Genomic DNA, 21,123 nt, shown 5'->3' with positions numbered 1-21,123 from the left:
AAGTATAGAGAGAAAAAAGATGACAAATTATAGGCCAAAAAAAAGCACATCTTGAAAATCCTCAGATTTTTGAACTTTATTGTTCAAGTATATCCTAAAAGATATTTTCTTAAATTTTTTCTGAGAGTAGGAATTTAGATTGTTTGGATGTTTTTGTTATCATAAACACTTGCGTATATTTATACAGACTTAAAGAGAATCATATTAAATAAATTCATAGAAGCACATATTCCAGGGCAAAGATACACATATAAAATTTCAACAGATAATGCCAAATTATTCCTTGTGTGGCAACAATCACCTTAAATCAAAGATTGTATACAACATCATCTATTCTCCAAATTTAATGAATGGCTTTAAAATGTCTTAAATTTTTTCCAATATAGTCACTGAGAAAGGTATTTTGTTTCAATTTTTCTTATAATTTTCATATATTTGTTGGCTTTTTACACGTTCTTTTTTGAGTTGTCATTTTTATTTTGTACCATTTCCTTTACTGTTTCTTTTTTAAATTTGTAAAATATAGATAGTATTCCTTTGCCTATTATGTATATTCCAATTATATTTCTCAGTTTATTATTCTGAAAACATTTCATTAATCCTTTCTTTAGTTACTGTTTAAATTACTTCAAGTTGTTCTTTTATTATAGTGACTGTAGGTTTTATTTGATAGTAATTCTGTTTGGTACTTTATCAAATGTAGCTTTTATTTATAATATTGTGAATTTTTGCACTTTAGGATCTATTAGTTTTTAGCCATGATATTTTGTATCACCATATTTTCATTTCTCTCTCTCTTTCTCTTCTTTTTAATATCTCTGAAGGCATTTAAGCTTAAATGAATTAAATCTCTTTCAGATTGCTCTATTATCTTTAGTTCCTGGGGTATGGACTTGCCAACTCATTGATGAATGATCTCAGTTGTAACCAGATGCTCATAATTGATAACTGACTTAGTAACTTGGCTTGACCGAACTTTAGTAAATCTTCAGAAGTTTCCTCCCCACAGACCCCTGATTTTTGGCTTGACTCCAAGCTTCAAGAATCAGTATAGTACAGAACATCCCCCTTAAAAACTCATTCTCAGAATTGGCCAACCATTGAGAGTACATTTTCTGTTAAACAGGTCCACTGATACTGAAAATTCACTCCCATCTGCTTGCTCTGCATTTCCCTACAAAGTTCCTGCTTACCTCAATTATCCTTCCCTATAAAAGAAAAACTTTTTTTCTTTTTGATTTTGAGACACTTGCAGACACTGAGGTCAGACTGTTCTCTTTATTTAAATAATATTTTCAAATAAAGTCTCTCCTTACCTGTCTGGATTTGTTTTTTAATTGACCTTTGGTAATAAGTTTCTATGTATGCTTTGTGATTGCAGCATGTGAACTCATTAGCAATGGTTCTCTCTTCATAGATATGATGCTTTTGCCCAGCTCCCAGCTTTATGAAGTTTTATCAGTTTTAGTTATAACCATGCATGTGTTTGATCTCAATATTAATTTTAAAATCCAAGCCACTAAACATATATCCAGTTAAAATATACTGAATCACTAATGCAACTTTAATTTCAGCTTACCACTATGGCTTTGAGTTCTCTTTTTATTTTTTTTTTCAAAGATTTTATTTTATGTATTTGACAGAGAGAGACACAGCGAGAGAGGGAACACAAGCAGGGGCAGTGGGAGAGGGAGAAGCAGGCTTCCCGCTGAGCAGGGAGCCCAACCCTGGGACGATGTCCTGAGCCGAAGGCAGATGCTTAACGACTGAGCCACCCAGGCGCCCCTGAGTTCTCTTTTTAGTTAGCTCTTGGATATCCCCTATTTTGTTTTTAAGCTTATCTATATATTAAAGTTGCTTTTGTACTCAACATTTCTATATGCTTGAGGCATCATAAAATATCACAAAATAAGTAAGGTATCATAAAATATCACTTAAATTCACCATAACAAATGGAATTATGCTTTTGAAAGTGTGTAATGTATTAAATAACATTATGTGGGTATTAAAATAATACAATTGCATTTGAATAGCAAAAAATATAGTCCACATTATTGTATTATTAAGTAAAAAAGTAAGTTAAAGAGTAGTATTTATAACGTGATTCCTTTTTGTTAAAATATCTTTTGATGGTATTTGCATAGACATATATCTTGGATGAATATATGTGAAACTATTAAAAATAGTTAGCTTCAGGAGGTAGGATTAGAATAAGATTAAGAGCTTTTTTTTTTCTCGGAATGCCTTGATTGATGGTCTTTTAGATGGTTGAATTTTCTTTTCTTTATTTCTTTTCTCTTACATATAATGTATCAGTGAGCAATTGTGCAAGTACTTCTAAAAGATGAATTCATAGATAATATTGCCTGGATCATAAATTGTAGAAGTACTTTAGTAAACTTTAATTTCAATGTGTACTCTGTAGAGGACTTTTTAAAATATTGTATTGTTGAATTGTATTTAAAACATGCATATATTTTGTGATTAATAATTAATAGTTAAGGCACAACCTAGTGATTATAGTCAATAATATGGTATTATACTCTTTACAATTCCTAAGAGACCAGATTTTAAATGTTCTCACCATAAAAAGAAATTATAACTATGTGACTTGATAGAGTTGTTAGCTAATGCTACTGTGGGAATCATATTGCACTATATAAATGTATCAAATCAATACCATGTACACTGTAAGCTTACACAATGAAATGTGCCAATTATAACTCAATAAAAATAAAATTTAATTTAAAAATGAATGTAATTTATATTTATTTTATTTTATTTATTTATTTTTTTAAACAAAATTCACATTTTATTTAGGTTGAAATAAACTATACAAAATTGATTTTCTTCACCAAAAATAACAGCAATATTTTCTGTATTATTCCTAGATAAACCACAAAACACTTATTTTTGTAGGTTTTCCAGGTTTTGTTTATAAATTGAGGCAGTAGATATAGTCATGGAAAAAGACAGAGGAAAACAGACAAATCATTTGTCAGTATCCATGGCCTCTGATCCTGTCTTGACCATGAACAGAGGTGTTCAACATATACCTGCTAAAATGCTTACGAAGACTTAGGTGTTCTACATACACTTGCTAAAGAGCTTATGAAGATGTTGGCTCAACAAAGGAATGTAAACAGCAACAATCCAATGTGGAACAAAAATGGCAGGCTCTCCCATTCAAACTTGAACTGTAACTTGTTCCTTTAAGTTTATTTGATAAAGACAAAATCTCTACTGCAAACCTTGCCTGGCAAGCTCACCTGTTTGTCTCTCTCTCTCTCTCTGTCTGATAACTCCCTTTACTGTCCATTACAGATTTTTAAACATACTAACACTCCTACTATTCAAAGGTCACTCTGAGCTTCATTGTAACATTTTATAAAATGTACTCCTTCCTCCCATACCTCTTCAAAATCTTTATCTTCTAAGAACTGGTAACTCAGTACCAGACAATTGGATCCAGTGATAATAAATGTTTTATCTAAAATGACTTAACTAAAACAATTCCCAAGTGCCATTAGCAGAGATCCCACAGAAGTGTAATGTGGCACTTTCAGTGCTATCTTCTGGAACAGGTATGTCTCCAAAGCATGAAAGTTTAAACAGGGGCCATTTAAACAGGCAGATTATCAATGGCTAATGTACTCAATGAGAAGTTGACAGGTCAAGATATTCAGTGATTAAGTGGCCTACATACATCTGACAGCTTTCCTGTAAGATATTTTCAAATTTCTTACAGATTTTTCCAAATATCAAACATAAGAGAAAGCCTACTTTAACTCTTTTAGGTATTTTCAATGGTTTCTGAGTTATCTGTAGGAAGCTCTGACTTAGTTGTATAGAATTTGATGTATGTGTCCATCATTAAATCCAGATCATGTTTTATATCAAAATTTATGTTAAGCAAAGCCAAGTTACTTGACCTTTGGTCTGTCAAAGTGTTCCTCAGGTATGCTTTGAGACGCTTTTGCCCATTTTCATTGTGTTCATTCTCAATCTTCATCACAGGAAGAATACATAGGACTTTCAGCAGTGCATAAACATTAGGAAAAAACTTGATGTCTGGTAGATGCAGGGCTTCATAAATGGTGGATTGAAGCTCTATATCTTTCCCTCTGTGTTTCCACTTGATTCTCCAGTAATGCAGCTCAGCTGAGAGTGTGTCGGGATTGGGCAAGTCGCTTCTGTACATGTCAGCATGGTGCTCCTCCGATGTATTAAATTTGAACTGTCCCATGACAGAGGGTACAAGAGATAAGCATTTAAGAGCTTTGAGGTGCTGTTCTGAGAATATATCTTTCAAGTCCTGAATGATGTGTTCCACTGTTGGAACACTTAGAGTTTCTTTATAGTAACTCTCAGAAGTGAGCTGAGATTCCAGGTTACCTTGCTGGGCTCTGTGGAATTTCCCAGGGAGTTTCATCTGAATATCAAGCTTAGTTGCCAAATTTGTAGCTTCTTCGAACCAAAATTCATGATAAACTTCAATATTTTCCATCACTTCATTTCGTGAATGCAGCACTGCAGTCAAGCTACTGGCTGCAAAGAAGACATCAGAGGTTTGCCCTTGAAGGTTTTTCCCAAAGGCTCTTGTAAAAGATAGAACATTTTTAAGAACAACAATGGTAACGATGAAATCAAAATCTGTTACTGCACTACAGAGAACAAAAGCTCGACCAGCTATATAGTTATTCCATCTAATATTTGTGTCACTATTTATACCATCTAAACATAAAACAAGTACTTGTAGGAGGTCTACTAAAATTTCAAAAGCATCGTGCCTGCCTGTCCACTGAGAATGGCAGATTTCCTTCAGTTCTTTACCCTTTTCCTCATTGTTCTGAAAGAGGACAGAAATTACACTGTCAAGCTCCAAAAGCAATTGTGGAGATCGATGGAAGAAAGAACAAACTTCCTCAATTGTTTCTAACGCAACAGATACTCCCACAACAGGCATTGATTTTGCCAATCACATATTTAAGGCACAGGAAGAGCAAAGTGTGTAGACAGCTTGGGGATATTTCTCTAAAAGTCTAGAAGCAATGACTTTCATTTTGGAAGAAAATCCACTGGACACAATGTAAGCCTGGCCACGACAATACTCCGTGTTTAACCCCCACTTCTCAGTTATCGTAGTGTGAAATTTTACAGCCAAAATTTCTGCATCAGCTTCATAAGGCAAGAAGCCCACAAATTCCTCTCTCAGGTTATGAGATTCATCAGCAAACCTCACCAACACAGGCAAGTGTTCTTCCCCCGCTATGTCCACTACGTCATCAGTGATGATGGAAAAGAAGTGGGAGTCTCTCACTTCCCTGAGGGTCTCCTCCCGAATGCAGCTCTCACAGATGTCTAGCATCTGTTTTTGCTGTGTTTTTGAGCAGAACAATGTGTTAACTGCTGTTGTCTCAAAGCGCTTTCTCAGAACCTCTTCACCAGAATTTATCCGGCACTCCAGCAGTGCTTGGAAGTTATCCGGGGTAGAGAGACCCTCTAGGATTTCATCAGTTTCATGCCCATTCAGAGGTTTTTGTTTTCACATAAGAATCAAAATTTCAAATAAAGATTTTAAGTATTCTTTGTTTTCTTTCTCTTCAAGGGTTAAAGGTAAAATGTCTTCATCCTGTTCTCCAACCCCTTCTCCTGCACTGGGATTCTGAGCGTTGCTGTTGTTTATTTCTTTATGTTTTGGTTCCTGTTTAGAAGTTTCATCAAGTTTTTTCTGTTTCAGTGTCCTGATTTCATCTTCACTCAATTCTTTTATTCCTTTTCTGTATCTACTATGTGGATTGTTCAAATGACTGATAAGATCAAATATTGTTGGTGTTGCATTATCTCGAAGAACTGTCCTATAAGGACTCTCCCAGTGACTTCACAAGTATCTGCTTCAATTAATTTTGAGAAATAAAATAACCCAATCATTCTTTAGTTTTCTGATGCCTCTGCAAAATGTATAGTTCTACAGATCACAGAGGTCTCAAAGTGTTTGGCACATAATCAATAATGTTTATTTAGTTGATCAGGTGTTTTATCTTCTAAGTCCACTCTCCTGCGATTCTCCACCCACTTCTGGCATCTGGCCGGATCCACAGTAACCTGAAAAAGGCCAGGTCTGACTGTGTGCTCTTCCTCGTGCAGTTGGGGGCAGCGCAGATGTTTGGCATCGTCGCCCACCCGCCCGCCGGCCCAGCCCTCCCCTCCCCACCTCCTCAGGGCAGCCCGCCCGCCATTGGGGCCAAGGAGGGGAGCCAGGCCGGCCGGCCAGCTCAGCTCTCTTTATTTTATTTTTGTGCAAGAAAACTACAGGATTCAATCTTTAAAGAAATCATAAGGTTCTGGTCCCCATAACAGTGAGAAACTAAGAGCAAGTTGCCTTAAGGTAGGAGATACATGTTTTGTTTTTTAATTTTATGTTTTGCTTTATTCTTAAGTAGGCAAAAAAAAAAGGCTTTTTTATACTTAAATTTACTTGTCTTCACTTGTAAAACATTCCTTGCCTCACAACACTCCCAAAAGAAGGATTAAGAAATAGTCTACAGAAGTGTGTAACTCCTCAGGTCTTGTGAACGAGCTACTAAACTTCAGTGGTCAAGTCACACCAAGCAGACTTCATACGATGAGATGCACGCAGACACAAGGGAGCATCGCCCCCTATCCTTTACATAATTTAAAAAAAAAGTGTTTATCACTAACATTCAAGATTGACCATGCACATTCCCACGGTTTCACGATTATTAAATGGAGATTCTTACATAACTTACTGCCTCAACACATGTTTTATCTTCTTCTCACCACCTAGAGGTGTCTACAAAATTTTATAAACCAGGTGATATCTGAAATGATGTTTCAGGCATAAGTCAAACTTCACCAGAGGAACTGTAAGTACTTCCAAGAAAAGAAAGCAACTTTTACTGATGGCAGAATGTTTGAGATGAAATGGAATTTTATGAATACATAAATGCACAAAATTCCCTGAAGTGGGGAAATGGGATTAGCTTGGAATTTCAGGAGATGCAGATGATAAGCAAACATGGGCCAAAAGGTAATCAACCAGCTATGTATGACATGCTAAGAATTTCTGTGCTTCATTCTGAGGGGTACTAGTACTAAAAAGATTAATGTGTAGAAAATGGGTAGTGGACATTTTCAAAGTTTCTAATTCATTGGCCTAGGATAGAAACTAGAAATTTACTCTTTGAACAACGTTTGTAAGTTGAAAAACATATTTGATATATGAATATAATATGATATGTGATTTGAGGTGAATATCCATATGATAAAACTAAGATTTAGTTATAAAGACCTTTATAATATTTACATTTTAAAACCTAAATAAAAATAGTTAATTATAAGGAAATATGACCAGAATCATTTAGGAAACAGAAAAGTAAAAATTAATACAACCATTTTCCAACATTCACAGTGTTTAATAAAAGCCACAATGGGTACAGAAATCAAGGTTCCTGTTCTAGTAACTTAAAGCACTTTCATGCCTCATATTACTATCTCTAGTCCGATTTAATGAAGATCTGTATTTGGAGAACACAGTAATTCTGGAACTTCAATAGAGCAATATAAAATTTCTCAAATTCTATGAATATATGATCCACAAGTTTTTTATTTGCAGAATCAGAAGCTGTTTTAGTGCGATTGTGCCGGGGTATCATACTGAATGGCGTTGACTTTTCTCGGTCTGAGTTTCTTTACTTTCCGTTACTTCCAAGCAACGGAAAGAAATTAAAAGACATGATCTTTAATATCCTTTACAATAACAGTGTTTTAGTTCTACCAAATATCCAATATGAATTACCAGTGTATATGTAAATTCATAATCAGGTGACCATGACAGAGGGAAAGGAAAATGCAGATGACTGAACAGGAACGTGTGATTCAGAGAGGAAGTAATGCACACTAACTTAGAGAGACTAAAGACACAAAAGACACTTATGAAGTTATTTACATATTGGAAACATGTTGAATCTAGCATATGCAGATATATACCCAACCTTATTTTATTATATACTACCAAGCTAAATATAAATCCTAGAAAATGCTAGAAAAAATGTATGGAAATGCAGAGCAGGAGAAGAAAACCCAAGAATTCACTAGAAGAGAGGATAGAAAAGCTGTACGATCTAATTGCTAGACATGGGGTTTAATAAAATACCTGTAAGAGAGGAAGAGGTGTGACCTTGGGCCTAAATGAGATCGGAAACTAGAACCAAATTCAGTGCTACCAAACATAATCCAAGACTCATAAGAATGACACTAGAGAAAAACTGCATATCGACCTAGGAAAGCATCAGAAGTTTGTCCTGGGCCTTAACGCTGGAGGTGGGAGAAATGTCCGCTCTGAAAAATTTAATCCCCCATTTTTTTCCATGTACAATTGAGGAAGCCAAGCTCATAGTGTCTGTATGTCGTAGGAAGTCAGGGAGGAAGAAAATAAAGCAAAAGCTGGTCTATTAACAGTAAAGTCACTGTCGTTCCCTCCCCCCACAATAAAAGTCCCCAGCAGCACTCTCTGCTCTAGAGGGAACCCAGGGATTCCAAGAGCAAAAAATAATAAAACAAACACACCTGAATCTGTTGAGGATGACTGCATTACCTAAAATTATAAAAGACACAGATAGTAATCATCCATGATGGGATACACCAGAATTAACAAAATTGAACCATTAACAACAAAACAATTTATGATGATAAAACAATCTCAGAAAGTCTACAACAATATTTGCATAAAATACATAAACAGATAACCCAATCATAATTAAAGCAAAGGAAAAATGTTAAGTGGCAAAATTTTTAAAAGATATAAATAGAACATCTAGAATATTTTAATGTAATTTTTGAAAAAAAAATTCAGTGGAGAACTTAAGCAAACTTTAGAACAGAGGAGAGATTCCAAAGGTACTGGAAGGTAGATCTAAAGCAAGTGGCTAAAACAAAGCACACAAAGATGGACAAAAGGTTCTGTAGAATTGAATTAAGAGTAGTTGAACACTAGAGCTCTTACCTCTAAAAGGACAATTTTATAATAAACTAGGGAAAATATAGTAACCTTCCTTTCCAAGCTCATGACATGAACAATTCCAGGGCTACATTTCATATTACAGCATATAGAGATGGTGCCGGCTGGAGTTGTGCCATCTGTAACATGAATGATCTTATGCAGAGGACTCCTCTTCCACTTCCTCCCTCATATATTATTTCTAACATATATCACCTAGTTTTAATCCATAGGATATTTTATTTGCACAACTACTTTTATCAGATTAAATTAGGAAAAGATTTCAGGGGCACCTGGGTGGCTCAGTTGGTTACGCGTCTGCCTTCGGCTCAGGTCGTGATCCTGGGGGTCCTGGGATCGAGCCCCGCATCGGGCTCCCTGCTCAGCGGGAAGCCTGCTTCTCCCTCTGACCCTACCCCCTCTCATGCTCTGTCTTTCTCTCTCACACACTCTCTCAAATAAACAAATAAGATCTTTTAAAAAAAGAAAGAAAAGATTTCAATCCAGCTCCTACAAAATACCTGATTAAGAATTTTATCTTAGAACTATGTACAGAAATTTTTAGCCATTCTTTTAGATGTGTTATTTCACATTAAAATTATTTCATTAAATTACAAGTTTGCATTAAGCTTTCTACTTCACTGATACTGAATTCAAGAAGTATTCATTTGAGAATAATTTGTATGTCTTCAGCCAATACTTTCAGTCGAATGCATTGTATTTGTTGTCATATTTTCTTCTTTATAAGAAGATTCCTTGAATGAATCCCTCTTCTTCTCTGTATGCAGTTCCAGAAGATAACAATGCTTCCCACCCACCCCTAAATAGATATATGTTTCTTTCTTCAGACAGTAAACTGTCTGGAATTGGGAAAATGAGTTACCTCTTTGTGTCACTCCAGCTATCCTTTAAATCCATTTTTTTTAATTGAGAAAACTCATTTCCCCACATACTTTAATGCAATTCCAGAAATTATAGAAATAGCACTCCACATCTGGTATGATAGAATGATGATCTCTTCTACTTTCTGCTTCAGTATCATTCAGTGAATTTAAACCTTTAAAAAATGTCTTCAGTGTGATAGGAAAGCACTTTAGTAGGAATGTGACTAATGTCTAGTAGACGTCCCAATAAATAAACCTTTCCTTATTCTCCAGATGTGGTTTTTATTCAACATTACTATTCACGGTAAACAACAGACTGGTAAAATAGTACGGGTTTAATGATGAATTAAACTGCATTGCACTGACATTCTCTAAACCAGTAAGCTCTATGTAATTGATTTTCTTTCAGAGGTCAATGTGAAACAGCAGTTTGAAAGTGACATCCCAAAATAAATTCTGATTGTTGACCCTTGCTGTTAACTGTCTTTCTGTATATCATTAGCTGAGGCATTAAATCTGTAAGTTTCTTCACCTGTATAACATGGTAAGAAAAATGATTTTCTACCAGAGGATTATGAGGGTAACTGTTGACAACACAGCTTTTAAGCTTTTGATTCCTAGTATTTTTAATGCAGATAAAATTAATATATGCCAATTTGATCATCATTATGAATATATTTTATCTCAGTGTATATATACATACCCAAATTGTATTATAAATTATATACATTATTGACGTTCATTTCTAAAATGTCAATGCTTAACTGACTTTAAATGTCAGAAAAAACCTTTCATATTGATAGACAATATATTATAGTATTTGAAATGAAATGCAGCTTTCTTTCACCCTTAGGGTTTGCATTTACCCTGTAGTTTCTGTCTTTACCAAAAATATAGTGGCTTGCATTGACCATATTTTTTTGAAGTAAGCATGATTTATATTTTATTGAATACTGAGGTTTTAAAAACTGACAGCATGTTTATTACTCACGACATTATTATTTTAATGGTGCATATGATACTGAAGCTCAGTGGCATTTTTTCTGGGACAAATGTATAAATTGGAACAATTAGGAAGTCCAAACAACCTAGAGAGATTTGGCCAGGGGATTAAAATAAGAAAGGCAAAGGGAAGATCAAGCCACAACTTGGGAGTCCCATTTCCTGGCTTCTCCTTAAAGAAGAAAAGAGCAGAGGAGGCTCATTATTTCTTAGTTCCAGGGCAAGGAGTAGGCTATTCAAGCAGAAAAGACATATATTGGGTAAAGGGAAATGTTCCGCTCATTGACTTCATGCTCTTTCAGTGACCATTTTTATGACTAGGCTAGACCTGAAGGCACCAAGGCACATGGTCTGGGGTGTGGTGCATGAAAAAATTTCAAGAAGGAGAAAGAAGGAGATAGTAGCTCCTCCATGAGGTGATCCAAGAGTGAATATGGTGAAAGGAAATGCAAATGGTGGGACTATAGCCCTCCTGTGCAGACCCATTCACTGGTACTTAGCTGGCAACACTCTGTTGATGGCCTGATGCTTCTGAAACCCAATATGCCTCTGACCACATGGGCTTCAGAGGAAGCTGTAGGTAGACAAAGAGAAGACCCACAATTACCTAGCAAAAATATAGACAAAAATTCAGATCGATAAAGGCAAAAACCTGAGCCAAACTCTACTAGGAATGAATTTTGGTGGAAGCAGACAATTTAATATTTTCAGGGAAAAATTCAGAAGTTTATTTCCTAATTCAAAACTCTACTGCTTTAAAATCACTTTGGTATTGTTGCAACTAAAAAAATGCAGGAACAACTCCAGCATTCTGTTACTAGGTACAAGGTCTTTTTGGGAAGCATGCACCTTTCAAATGTGATTTCTCTAAATATTTCATCAATAAGTAGACCAATGCAGGTAAACTGAAAAAACAAAACAAGTAATTTGTTTTGTAGAACTTGATACTTCATCCAATCAGCAAGCTAGTGATGTAGCTGTGGAAGAGATCAGTGCCATTTTCCAGGATTATCTTATACCTTGGTGATGCCTACCTATGTTTATTTTTGTAAACACCAAGCATTTTTTATGATATCATGGACCAATTTAATTTATTATGGAAAAACACATCATTTGGAAATTGTGAACCAAGTCTTCTCCCAAAATAATAGTTATTAATTGTAGCTGAAGAAATGAATGCTAAACCGTATCAGCTTGAAACAGCCAAAAACACAAAGAATTTTAGACTTGGTTGTTAAAAGTACAGGGTTAAAGAAATAAAAATAAAATGGATACCTTCTAATTATTGTTTATAAAAAGAAAAAAGAAAAGACAGAGAGAGTAGAAAGGATGGAGGGAAGGTGGGAGGGGAAAAAGAATTCAATTTGCACCTTGCTTTCACCTAAATTATTCTACCTGGATTTATCTTTAGAGGCAAAGACGAACACCTAAACCCATCACTGAGACTGGGGCAAGACTTTTTAACATAGTTTTCTTTCATAAATTTTAATAAAATTTTAGAATATGGAATACAGCTGTATATTTTTGTCCAGATTACAGAGGTAGCAGTATACCTTCACATAACAAAAAATAGTTGTGATTAAGTTATTGCTATTAACATCCCCAACCAAATGATGATTTGTCTGGCCATGGAAAAGATAGCTGTGTTGACACCTTAAATATACCTGTGGTTCAGCAAAGAATAAAATGCAATAGAAGCTAAGTTATATAGCATGATCCATTAGCCTTTATATGACTAGATCATGTAACTCTGGTACAACAAGGAAATGTGAACCTGAATCCTAGAAGTTGTGTCCAGATGGGGTGGCATAAAAGGAATAAAGTTGATCACATTTTTGAAAAACATATAGATCTTTGTACACTGAATTCCTCCAGTAACACTTTCCCTCTACAAACACATACCAGAAAATGTGATAAAAAGCTGCATACCATGATTCTAAACTCCTTTAACTGCCATGATTTTAGGTTCCTCTAAATTTCTTTTGGCTGCTGAAGCCACCAAATTTCAGGTGTGTTTTTATGAGAAACAAATAAAGCTCTAGAGACTGTGTGAAACCAACAGTATCATTTCTCAGAAGAGGCCCTCTAACTTTGAATACATAAGGGATTGAACTAACGATATAAATAAACTACATTCATTTTTGCCAAACTATTCCACATACGGCATAAGCAACAATTGTATTAAATTATGAAGTCAAGGGGCACCTGGATGGCTCAGTCATTTAAGCAGCTGACTCTTGGTTTTGGCTCAGGTTGTGATCTCAGGGTCGTGAGATCGAACCCAGTGATGGGCTCCAAGCTCACTGTGGAGCCTGCTTAAGATTCTCTCCCTCTGCCCCTTTTAATTTCCCCCAACCAACTTCAAATTACCAAAATTATATTATTGTTTATATAACTGTGGGAAATGGGCTACATCTGAGTTACATTATTACCAAATACAAGAGACTGAATTAAATATTTTAGCTGCTAAAGTAAGCCCGTTACATATATATAATATAGATATTTATTATTATATATGAAAATCTATTTTAATGAGATTCTTTGTGTCATCACATTATTGTTTTTCATCTATATTTATACTCCTAAAGATTTATAATTAAAAATAACTTAGATTCTAGTGGCCTAAATTTTGCCTTTATCTTACTAGTCCATTCCAAGTTGATAGAAGTAGTTATTTGAGAAGCCCATATATGTGAATAATTCACACTCTATTATATTAGAGAATAAATATGTGATGTTAAATACCTTTTTTGAAACTTTTTTGGGGGAGAAACATAAAGGAGAATAAATTAACATATAATTTTTACATGGCTCAAACTTTGTCAATCATCAGGATAGAACTTAAAACAGATGATCTTCTCATGAAATATTCCAACATTTTCTTCTCTTACCAAGTTTCCTAATGAGGTAATAATTTCCAAAAAGCTCTTCAAACAAGAGACTGTCTGTCTTTCCTCTCTTGGCTTACTCCACCCTCTGATAGAATTTGAAACATAATATGACAACCAAATTATAATTAATTCTGAGTCACTAATTCATTCCAAAGTTATAGGAAATGTGTAATCCTCTCTAACTATAGCAAGTCTCAATTGGCTTTTTAAGGTGTTTCTTAAATTCAGGATCCTTCTGGGAGGAAAAACTTTATAGGTGTCTCCATGTTGCTTTGAGATGGCCTTCAATTAAATCTATGAAGAACTAGGTCTATTGTCCATTGTGTGTGTGTGTGTGTGTGTTTGTATGGATATATAATTGCTCCAGCACCATTTGTTAAAGACTATCCTTTCTCCCCTGAATTACCTTAGTATATCTGTCCGAAAATTAGATGTCCAAAAATGTGTGAATCTTTTTCTTGATGCTATTTCCATTCAACTGATATGTGTGTCTTTTTTGATACTACTACTCAAATTAATGCTAAATTTCAAATTTTGTTCTTTTTAAAAGTTACTTTAGCAAGTTAGGATCTTTATGTTTTTATATGAATTTTAGAATCTGTTGTCACTATGTACAGAAAGCCTGCTGGATTTTAAGATTTCATTGTATCTCTACAACAATTTGAAAGGCTTTGACACCATAACATTTTATATCTTCTGAGTTATGAATAAGATGTATCTCTCCATTTATCTAGACCTTCTTTAATTTCTATCAGTAATAGTGTAATTTTCAGAGTAACAGTTTGGTACATATTTTGTCAGGTTTTTCTGTATAATTTTAATGCTAATAAATAGCATTGCTTTCTTAATTTCAATTTCTAATTCTTTATTCAAAGAATATGAATACATAGATGATGCTTGTACATCCATCTTATATCTCAGAAACTAACTGAACTCATTAGTTTTAGTAGCTTTTTTTGTAGATTCCGTTAGATTTCTACATTTCTTTCTTGTCTTTGGATATCTATTATTTTTCATTTTTTTAATTTATGATGCTGCCTAGAACCCTCAGTACAATGTTGGATAGAACAGTGCCAGTGGACATCCTTTCATTCTGATCTTATAAGAAAATTATTCAGTGTTTCACCATTAAGTTGTTATTAAATATAGATTTTTTTATGTTTCTACCATGTAAAATTGTGCTTTTCTATTCTTAGTTTTTGACAGTGGTTATCAAAAAATAATGTTGGATTTCATCCAGTGAGTTTTCCTACATCCTGTGAGATAATTATATGAATTTTGTTGTTTAGTTTTTTTAAATATGGTAAATTACATTAATTTTTGAATACTAAATCAAACTTGCATTCCTGAAATAAACTTTCTGAATCATGATATAATATCATTTTTAAAAATTGTTAGACTTTATTTGATTTTCAAAAATTATTTTTGCATCTATGTTCATGAGGGATATTGATCTAACAATTGACTTTTTTGTAATTTTTTTTGGTCTCGTTTGGTATCAGTGTAAAGATAGCTTCAAAAATGAGTTGAAAAATATTCTTTCCTCTTACTTTTTCTGAAAAAAACAAGTTTGTGTAAGATAGTGTTAGTCCTTACTACTAAGCAAGAATTTTCATAAAATTCACCAGTAAAGTTTTCTGGGCCTGAAGTTTCCATTAATGGGAGAATTTAACTACAATTCTACTTCATTAAAAGAAATAGGGCTATTTAAGTTATTATTATTATTTTTTTTAGTGATTCTTGATAGATTTTTGCCTCAAGGAACCATCTCCTCTAATTTGTCAGAGTTTTGGCATACCATTTTATAATATTTCTTCATTACTCTTTCACATCTGTATTCTGTATTACAGATATTGGCAATTTGTACTTTCTATCTTGATTTCTGGTTCATTCCAGCTAGACACTGATCAGTTTCCTTATGTTTTCAAGTAAAAAGTTTTTGGTTTTATTGATTTTCTTTATTATTTTTCCATTTTCTGTTCATTGATTTTTTTCTCTAATCTCTCCCAGTTTCTTTCTTCTGCTTAATTTGAGTTTCTTCCTTTTTTTTTTTTGTTTCTTAAACATGAAAACTGAATTTATTGAGTTGAGAGAATTCTTGCTATCTAACAATGATTTTACTGTTATCAATATGTCTCTAAGCTCTACTTTAGGGGAATCTCATAGATTTTGATATGTTGTGTTTTCATTTTCATTAGTTCAAAATATTTCTAGGGCGCCTGGGTGCCTCAGATGGTTAAGCGTCTGCCTTCAGCTCAGGTCATGATCCCAGCGTCCTGGGTTTGGGTCCTGTATAGGGCTCCCTGCCCCTTGGGAGCCTGCTCCTCCCTCTGCCTCTCTCTCTCTCTCTTTTTCTTTCATGAATAAATAAATAAAATCTTAAAAAAAATACTTTCTGTTTTCTTTTTTTTTAATTTCTTCTTTGACTTATGGGTAATTTAGAAGTGTTTTATTTACTTTTTGCATATCTTTGAATTTTCCAGATATCTTTCTGTTGCTGATTTCTAACTCAATATCAATATGGTCAGAGAACATATTCAATATGACTTGATTCTGTTAAAATGCAATAAAATTTGTTTTATGGAACAGAAAATATTTTTGGTGTTGGAAAGTCTACTAAAAATGTCAAGTTGGTTCAGACCGTTCAAATTCTCTATATTCTTGCAGATTTTCTATTTCCTCTATCAATTATTTAGTGAGGGATACTGAAACCTTTGACTGGGATTGTGGGTTTATCTATTTCTCCATATAATTTAATGAGGTTTTGTTTCATGTATTGGAAGCTCTATTATTATGTGCCAAATTCTCTTGATCAATCAACCACTTTTTTTTTTTAATTATGAAATTACCTTCTTTGTCCCTGGTGATATTCTTGGCTCTGGAATTTTTTCTGGATGATATTAATATACTCCAGATTTCTTTTGACTATTCGCATGGTATATTTTTTACATCTTTTAATTATTAATATTTTCATGTCTTTATATTTAAAGTGATATCTTATAAGCAGCATACAATTAGGTGTATTTATATCCCATCTGACGATATATCTTACAATTAGGGTGTTTAGAATATTTTTAATTTAATGTGAATATTGATATGTTTTACTTTGTCATTTGCCAGTTTTTTTATTTAATCCATCTCTTCCTTTTTCTCCTTCTCCCTTTCTTTCTTCTCGCTTTTGTCTTATTGTAATATTATTACTCCATTTTATCTACACTCTTGGCTTATTATTTAAAAACTCATTTTTATATCCTTACTTCATTTCCCTAAGTTTTGAAAAATAATATAGTTGTTTATTACAGCATACCTACAAATGGTATTATGCCATTTTACATATGGTATAAAATACCAAGTATTTATAAAAATTAATTTTGGAATTATTTTTTATGTGAAGCCCAGTTTTTCTGGTTGTAATACAAAAAAGTTAAGGAAAGGGAAATATCAGCTAGAGTATATAGTTATGCTTAAAATTTTCACCACAGCAAAGTCTTAAAATTCTAACACTCATTTTTTCAAAAACTACTTACAGGTTATTTGTCAAGGCATGAACAGTTTCCATGGGAATAGAATCAAGTACCCTCAACAAGAGGTTTCAGGAGTCTGTTAAATTTCAATGCCTGAAACTTAGCACTCCTCTAATAACATAATCTAATTACTAAGTGCTAAATTCAGCAACAATTTCTCAAACATACTCCTAGAGTGGCTGTCATGATTCTCTAAATAGTGACTAACAGGAAATGAATAATTATAGGGTGGTTTTTAAAATTGTGCCACTGAAAATTGAGCCTGCACAAAACCACCATGTTATAGAATTCACAACTCAATTGTATGTTTAAATAAAATACTTTAAAAATAGTATCACTCTTCAGTAATGAAGATAAAGCAATTGAATTCTCAGTGGAGCTTAGACATATAAGGTCTGTTATTTGTCATTACAATATTGGGCCTTTAGATTTAGGATTTCTTTATTTACCAAAATGCATACTTACAATCTCTTGATGTGATCAAGTTATGATAGATTAGTAAGTTTGTATTAGATCTACTTCCACTTGACACTGTAGCCATAATTTTCCCCCAGAAGTATTTTATTTATCAATATGAACTAATTTCAGTCTATATTTTATGTTCTTTATGGTGAAAATATATTTTGAAAAAAAATTTATATGCTCTTAGTAGACTTTATCTAGAAGGGCAAAGTAAAGGAAAGAATGTACCGATCAGCCATGTTTCAGTGATAAGAACCTATATCAAGGCATTTGGCTGAATTATCTGTTTTGTTTGTTTGTTGGGTTTTTTTTAGATTTATTTCTTTATTTGAGATGTGGGAGGGCAGAGAGAGAGGGTGAGAGGGAGGCTCCAGCAGACTCCCAGCTGAGCACAGAGCCTCACACAGGCTCAATCCCACTACCCTGAGGTCATGACCTGAGCTGAGATCAGGAGTTGGGCACTCATCCAACTGAGCCACCAAGGAGCCCCAGAATTATCCAGTTATTTAATTTTTTTTTTTCATTTTGGTTGAAACATTTTGGAGGGAGTAAATAAATAAACACAGCCTTCAATATACTTCTTTAGAGAGAGCCAACAGGTATAAATCAAACTCCGCCTTTCCCATTTTGAGATTGGATGCCCTGTGTTGATCTAATGTTCATGGTTCAGTTACAGTACATCTGAATCCAGGACTCAGTTCTGACCACCAATGATTAGAAAATAAAATGAAGAAGGTGATTTATATTCCGCGAGTGAGAAGATTTGAACAAAAAGTAAAATAAATGTTAATTATAAAATGATAAAATAAATAAATGAGTACTGAAATGAGCCAACATTAGGAAAAAATTATATCCAAGTCAAATGTCATTTCCTTGGAAAAGTCATCTCCAACTTCTCCAGAGGTACTGGGTTATTCAGGAGTTCCTTCGTAACATCTCTTTGATAATATTTACCACATTATAAGATACAAAAAGAGATATAATTTCAGCTTAATACTATTTATCTAGTTATGTACATGTTATATAAAAATTACATGTATTCTAATACTTAAAATCCACAAAAAATTAAGAAAGCTAATTTATCCCTTCCACCTCTCTCTTCCTATCACCCAGGTTCATTATCCTGTGGCAATTATGTCGTTAATTTCTTATGTATTCTTCCAGAGCTATCTACATATATACACATACCTATTTATTTATATTCATTTTTGTATCACTTATGCTACCACATACACTTTTGGGGACTTGTTTTATTTACCTGGAAATTATACTTTAGAAGAAATGTAGAGCTTTCTCCTTTTAATATCTGCATAATACTTGATTGTAAATTCATTAGGATGAACATTTAGCATTTTTCATTTTTTGTGCAATACACAAATAGAATAAAGCCTTAAAATAAATTATTGAGTCATTACTATATGTTGTATTTTGAAACAAGTGTTTGTAGGAGTATTTATGATCTTACCTGCCCTTCCAGAAATGTACCATGCCCATCAAAAAGTGAAGCCTACTTTCCTTCAGCTTTCAATTGGCTGTAACTTTGTGAATGTTTCAAAAAATAGAATTTGATTAAAGTAATAATGTAGTTTATGTGACTAGGACATAAAATGTGATGAAGCTTTAGTCTGGCTATGTCTCCTGGGACATTTGCTCATAGAATGCACTCACCATGTTATAACAAATTCTGCAACATAGAGAGCCACATGTAGATAGTCCAGCTAAGGTCCCTATTTATCACTTATAGCCCTTATCAGCCTAAAGCCACTATCAATTGCCAAAATGTGAGAGAGCCTGTAGATAATGTTAGCCCTAGCCTTCGAGCTACTCCCGCTGAATCCAAGTTGAGTAGAGATAAGATATACTCAGTGCTGCCCAAATTAAAGGCTCATGAGCAAGACAAATGCCATCATGAGTTAGATCACTAAGTTTCAAAATAAGTTTTGACACAGCTATGGTAATCAGAATAGTCATGATGAAGTAACTGGTCCTGGATTGTGCCTTTCTGCAATACAAACTATAAAACTAGGGGCGCCTAGGTGGCTCAGTCAGTTAAACGACTGACTTGTGATTTCAGCTTGAGGCCTGATCTCATGGGTCCTGGGATCAAGCCCTATGTCAGGCTTCACACTCAGCACAGACTCTGCTAGAGATTCTCTCTTTCTGCCCCCTTCCCCAACTCACATGCTCATTTGTGTTCTCTCCCTTTCTCTCTCTAAAATAAATCTTTAAAAACAACTGTAAAACTAGACAATATAAAGAACAGGAATAAAGTAAGGATATCCTCTTTAATAATTTTCATAAAAATTATATTGGAATTCCTAACCAGCGTAACAAGGTAACAAAATAAACTAAAAATCAACTTGTGCTTATTTATAATTAATGATTGTATACAAAGAAAATCCTAAGGAATCTCCAACAAAGTTACTTAAAAAAAATCAAATCTTTAAAAAGAATTAATAATAATTTACAATATCAGCAAGAATCATAAAATACCTGAGGATGAAGACCGTGATTATATGTGTAATACTTGTTCAGTGACAAATATAAAACATTGCTGAGAAAGATTAAAGTTCTAAATAAATAATGGATTTGAAGGCTCAACATTTTTAAGATGACAATATGTCCTTAAGTAATCTATAGATATAAAATAATCCCATCAAATCTCCAGTGAATTATTGTGGAGAAATTAAGAACTGACTCTAAAATTAACTTTAAAATACAAAGATCTATAAGAGCAAAACAATTTTGAAAAGATCAAATCTATTTGGTCTATCAAACCTATTATTACCTGTTTTTCAAAACTAACTATAAAGGTATTCTAATAGCCTGAAAAATGAGTAAATGAATAAATCCACAGAATGAATCCACATCTTAGTATCTGAAACCTGTAAATTTTACTTCATTTGGAAAAAGGCTCTTTGCAAGGATGATTAAGTTAAGGATCTTGAGATGAGGAGATCATTTTGTATTATTTGGGTGGACTCTAAATGCCATTACCATTATCTTAATAAGAAAAAAACAGAGGGAGAATAGACAGAACACAGAAGGAGAAGGCAATAGGACCACAGAGAGAGGCTACATACAAGTCAAGGACTGTGAGCAGCCACCTTAATCTAAATGAAGCAAGGAATGGATTCTCCCTTAAAGACTGCAGATGGAGCATTTCTTTGCTGACACCTAAATCTCAGCTCAGTAAAACTGGTTTTGGACTTCTCACCTCCAGAACTGTGAGAGAATAAATTTTTATTGTTTTAAGCTACCAAATTTATGGTGCTAAATTCTCTTGATCAATCAACCACTTTTTTTTTTTTAAATCATGAAATTAACTTCTTGATCTCTGG

At 33.7% G+C, this 21,123-nt stretch overlaps 1 protein-coding gene and 1 long non-coding RNA gene across 2 annotated transcripts in view; both read right to left on the bottom strand.

Annotated features, from left to right (window-relative positions):
• Positions 1–21,123, bottom strand: part of LOC112826605 (uncharacterized) — a 65,731-nt gene that overhangs the window by 20,729 nt on the left and 23,879 nt on the right. The window lies entirely within an intron of this gene.
• Positions 3,704–6,173, bottom strand: LOC112826604 (52 kDa repressor of the inhibitor of the protein kinase-like). The gene is given in 3 exon segments (XM_025874792.2): positions 3,704–5,869; positions 5,956–6,101; positions 6,104–6,173. Coding segments are annotated over 3 exon segments (2,292 nt in total). The 3' UTR covers positions 3,704–3,793.

The sequence above is a fragment of the Callorhinus ursinus genome, unplaced genomic scaffold (assembly GCF_003265705.2).
Source record: "Callorhinus ursinus isolate GAN/ISIS: 27379988/994484 unplaced genomic scaffold, GSC_fseal_2.0 scaffold7, whole genome shotgun sequence".
NCBI classification, from domain to species: domain Eukaryota; kingdom Metazoa; phylum Chordata; class Mammalia; order Carnivora; family Otariidae; genus Callorhinus; species Callorhinus ursinus.
Note: the sequence above shows the minus strand (reverse complement) of the source record. Positions and strands in the feature narration are given on the sequence as shown.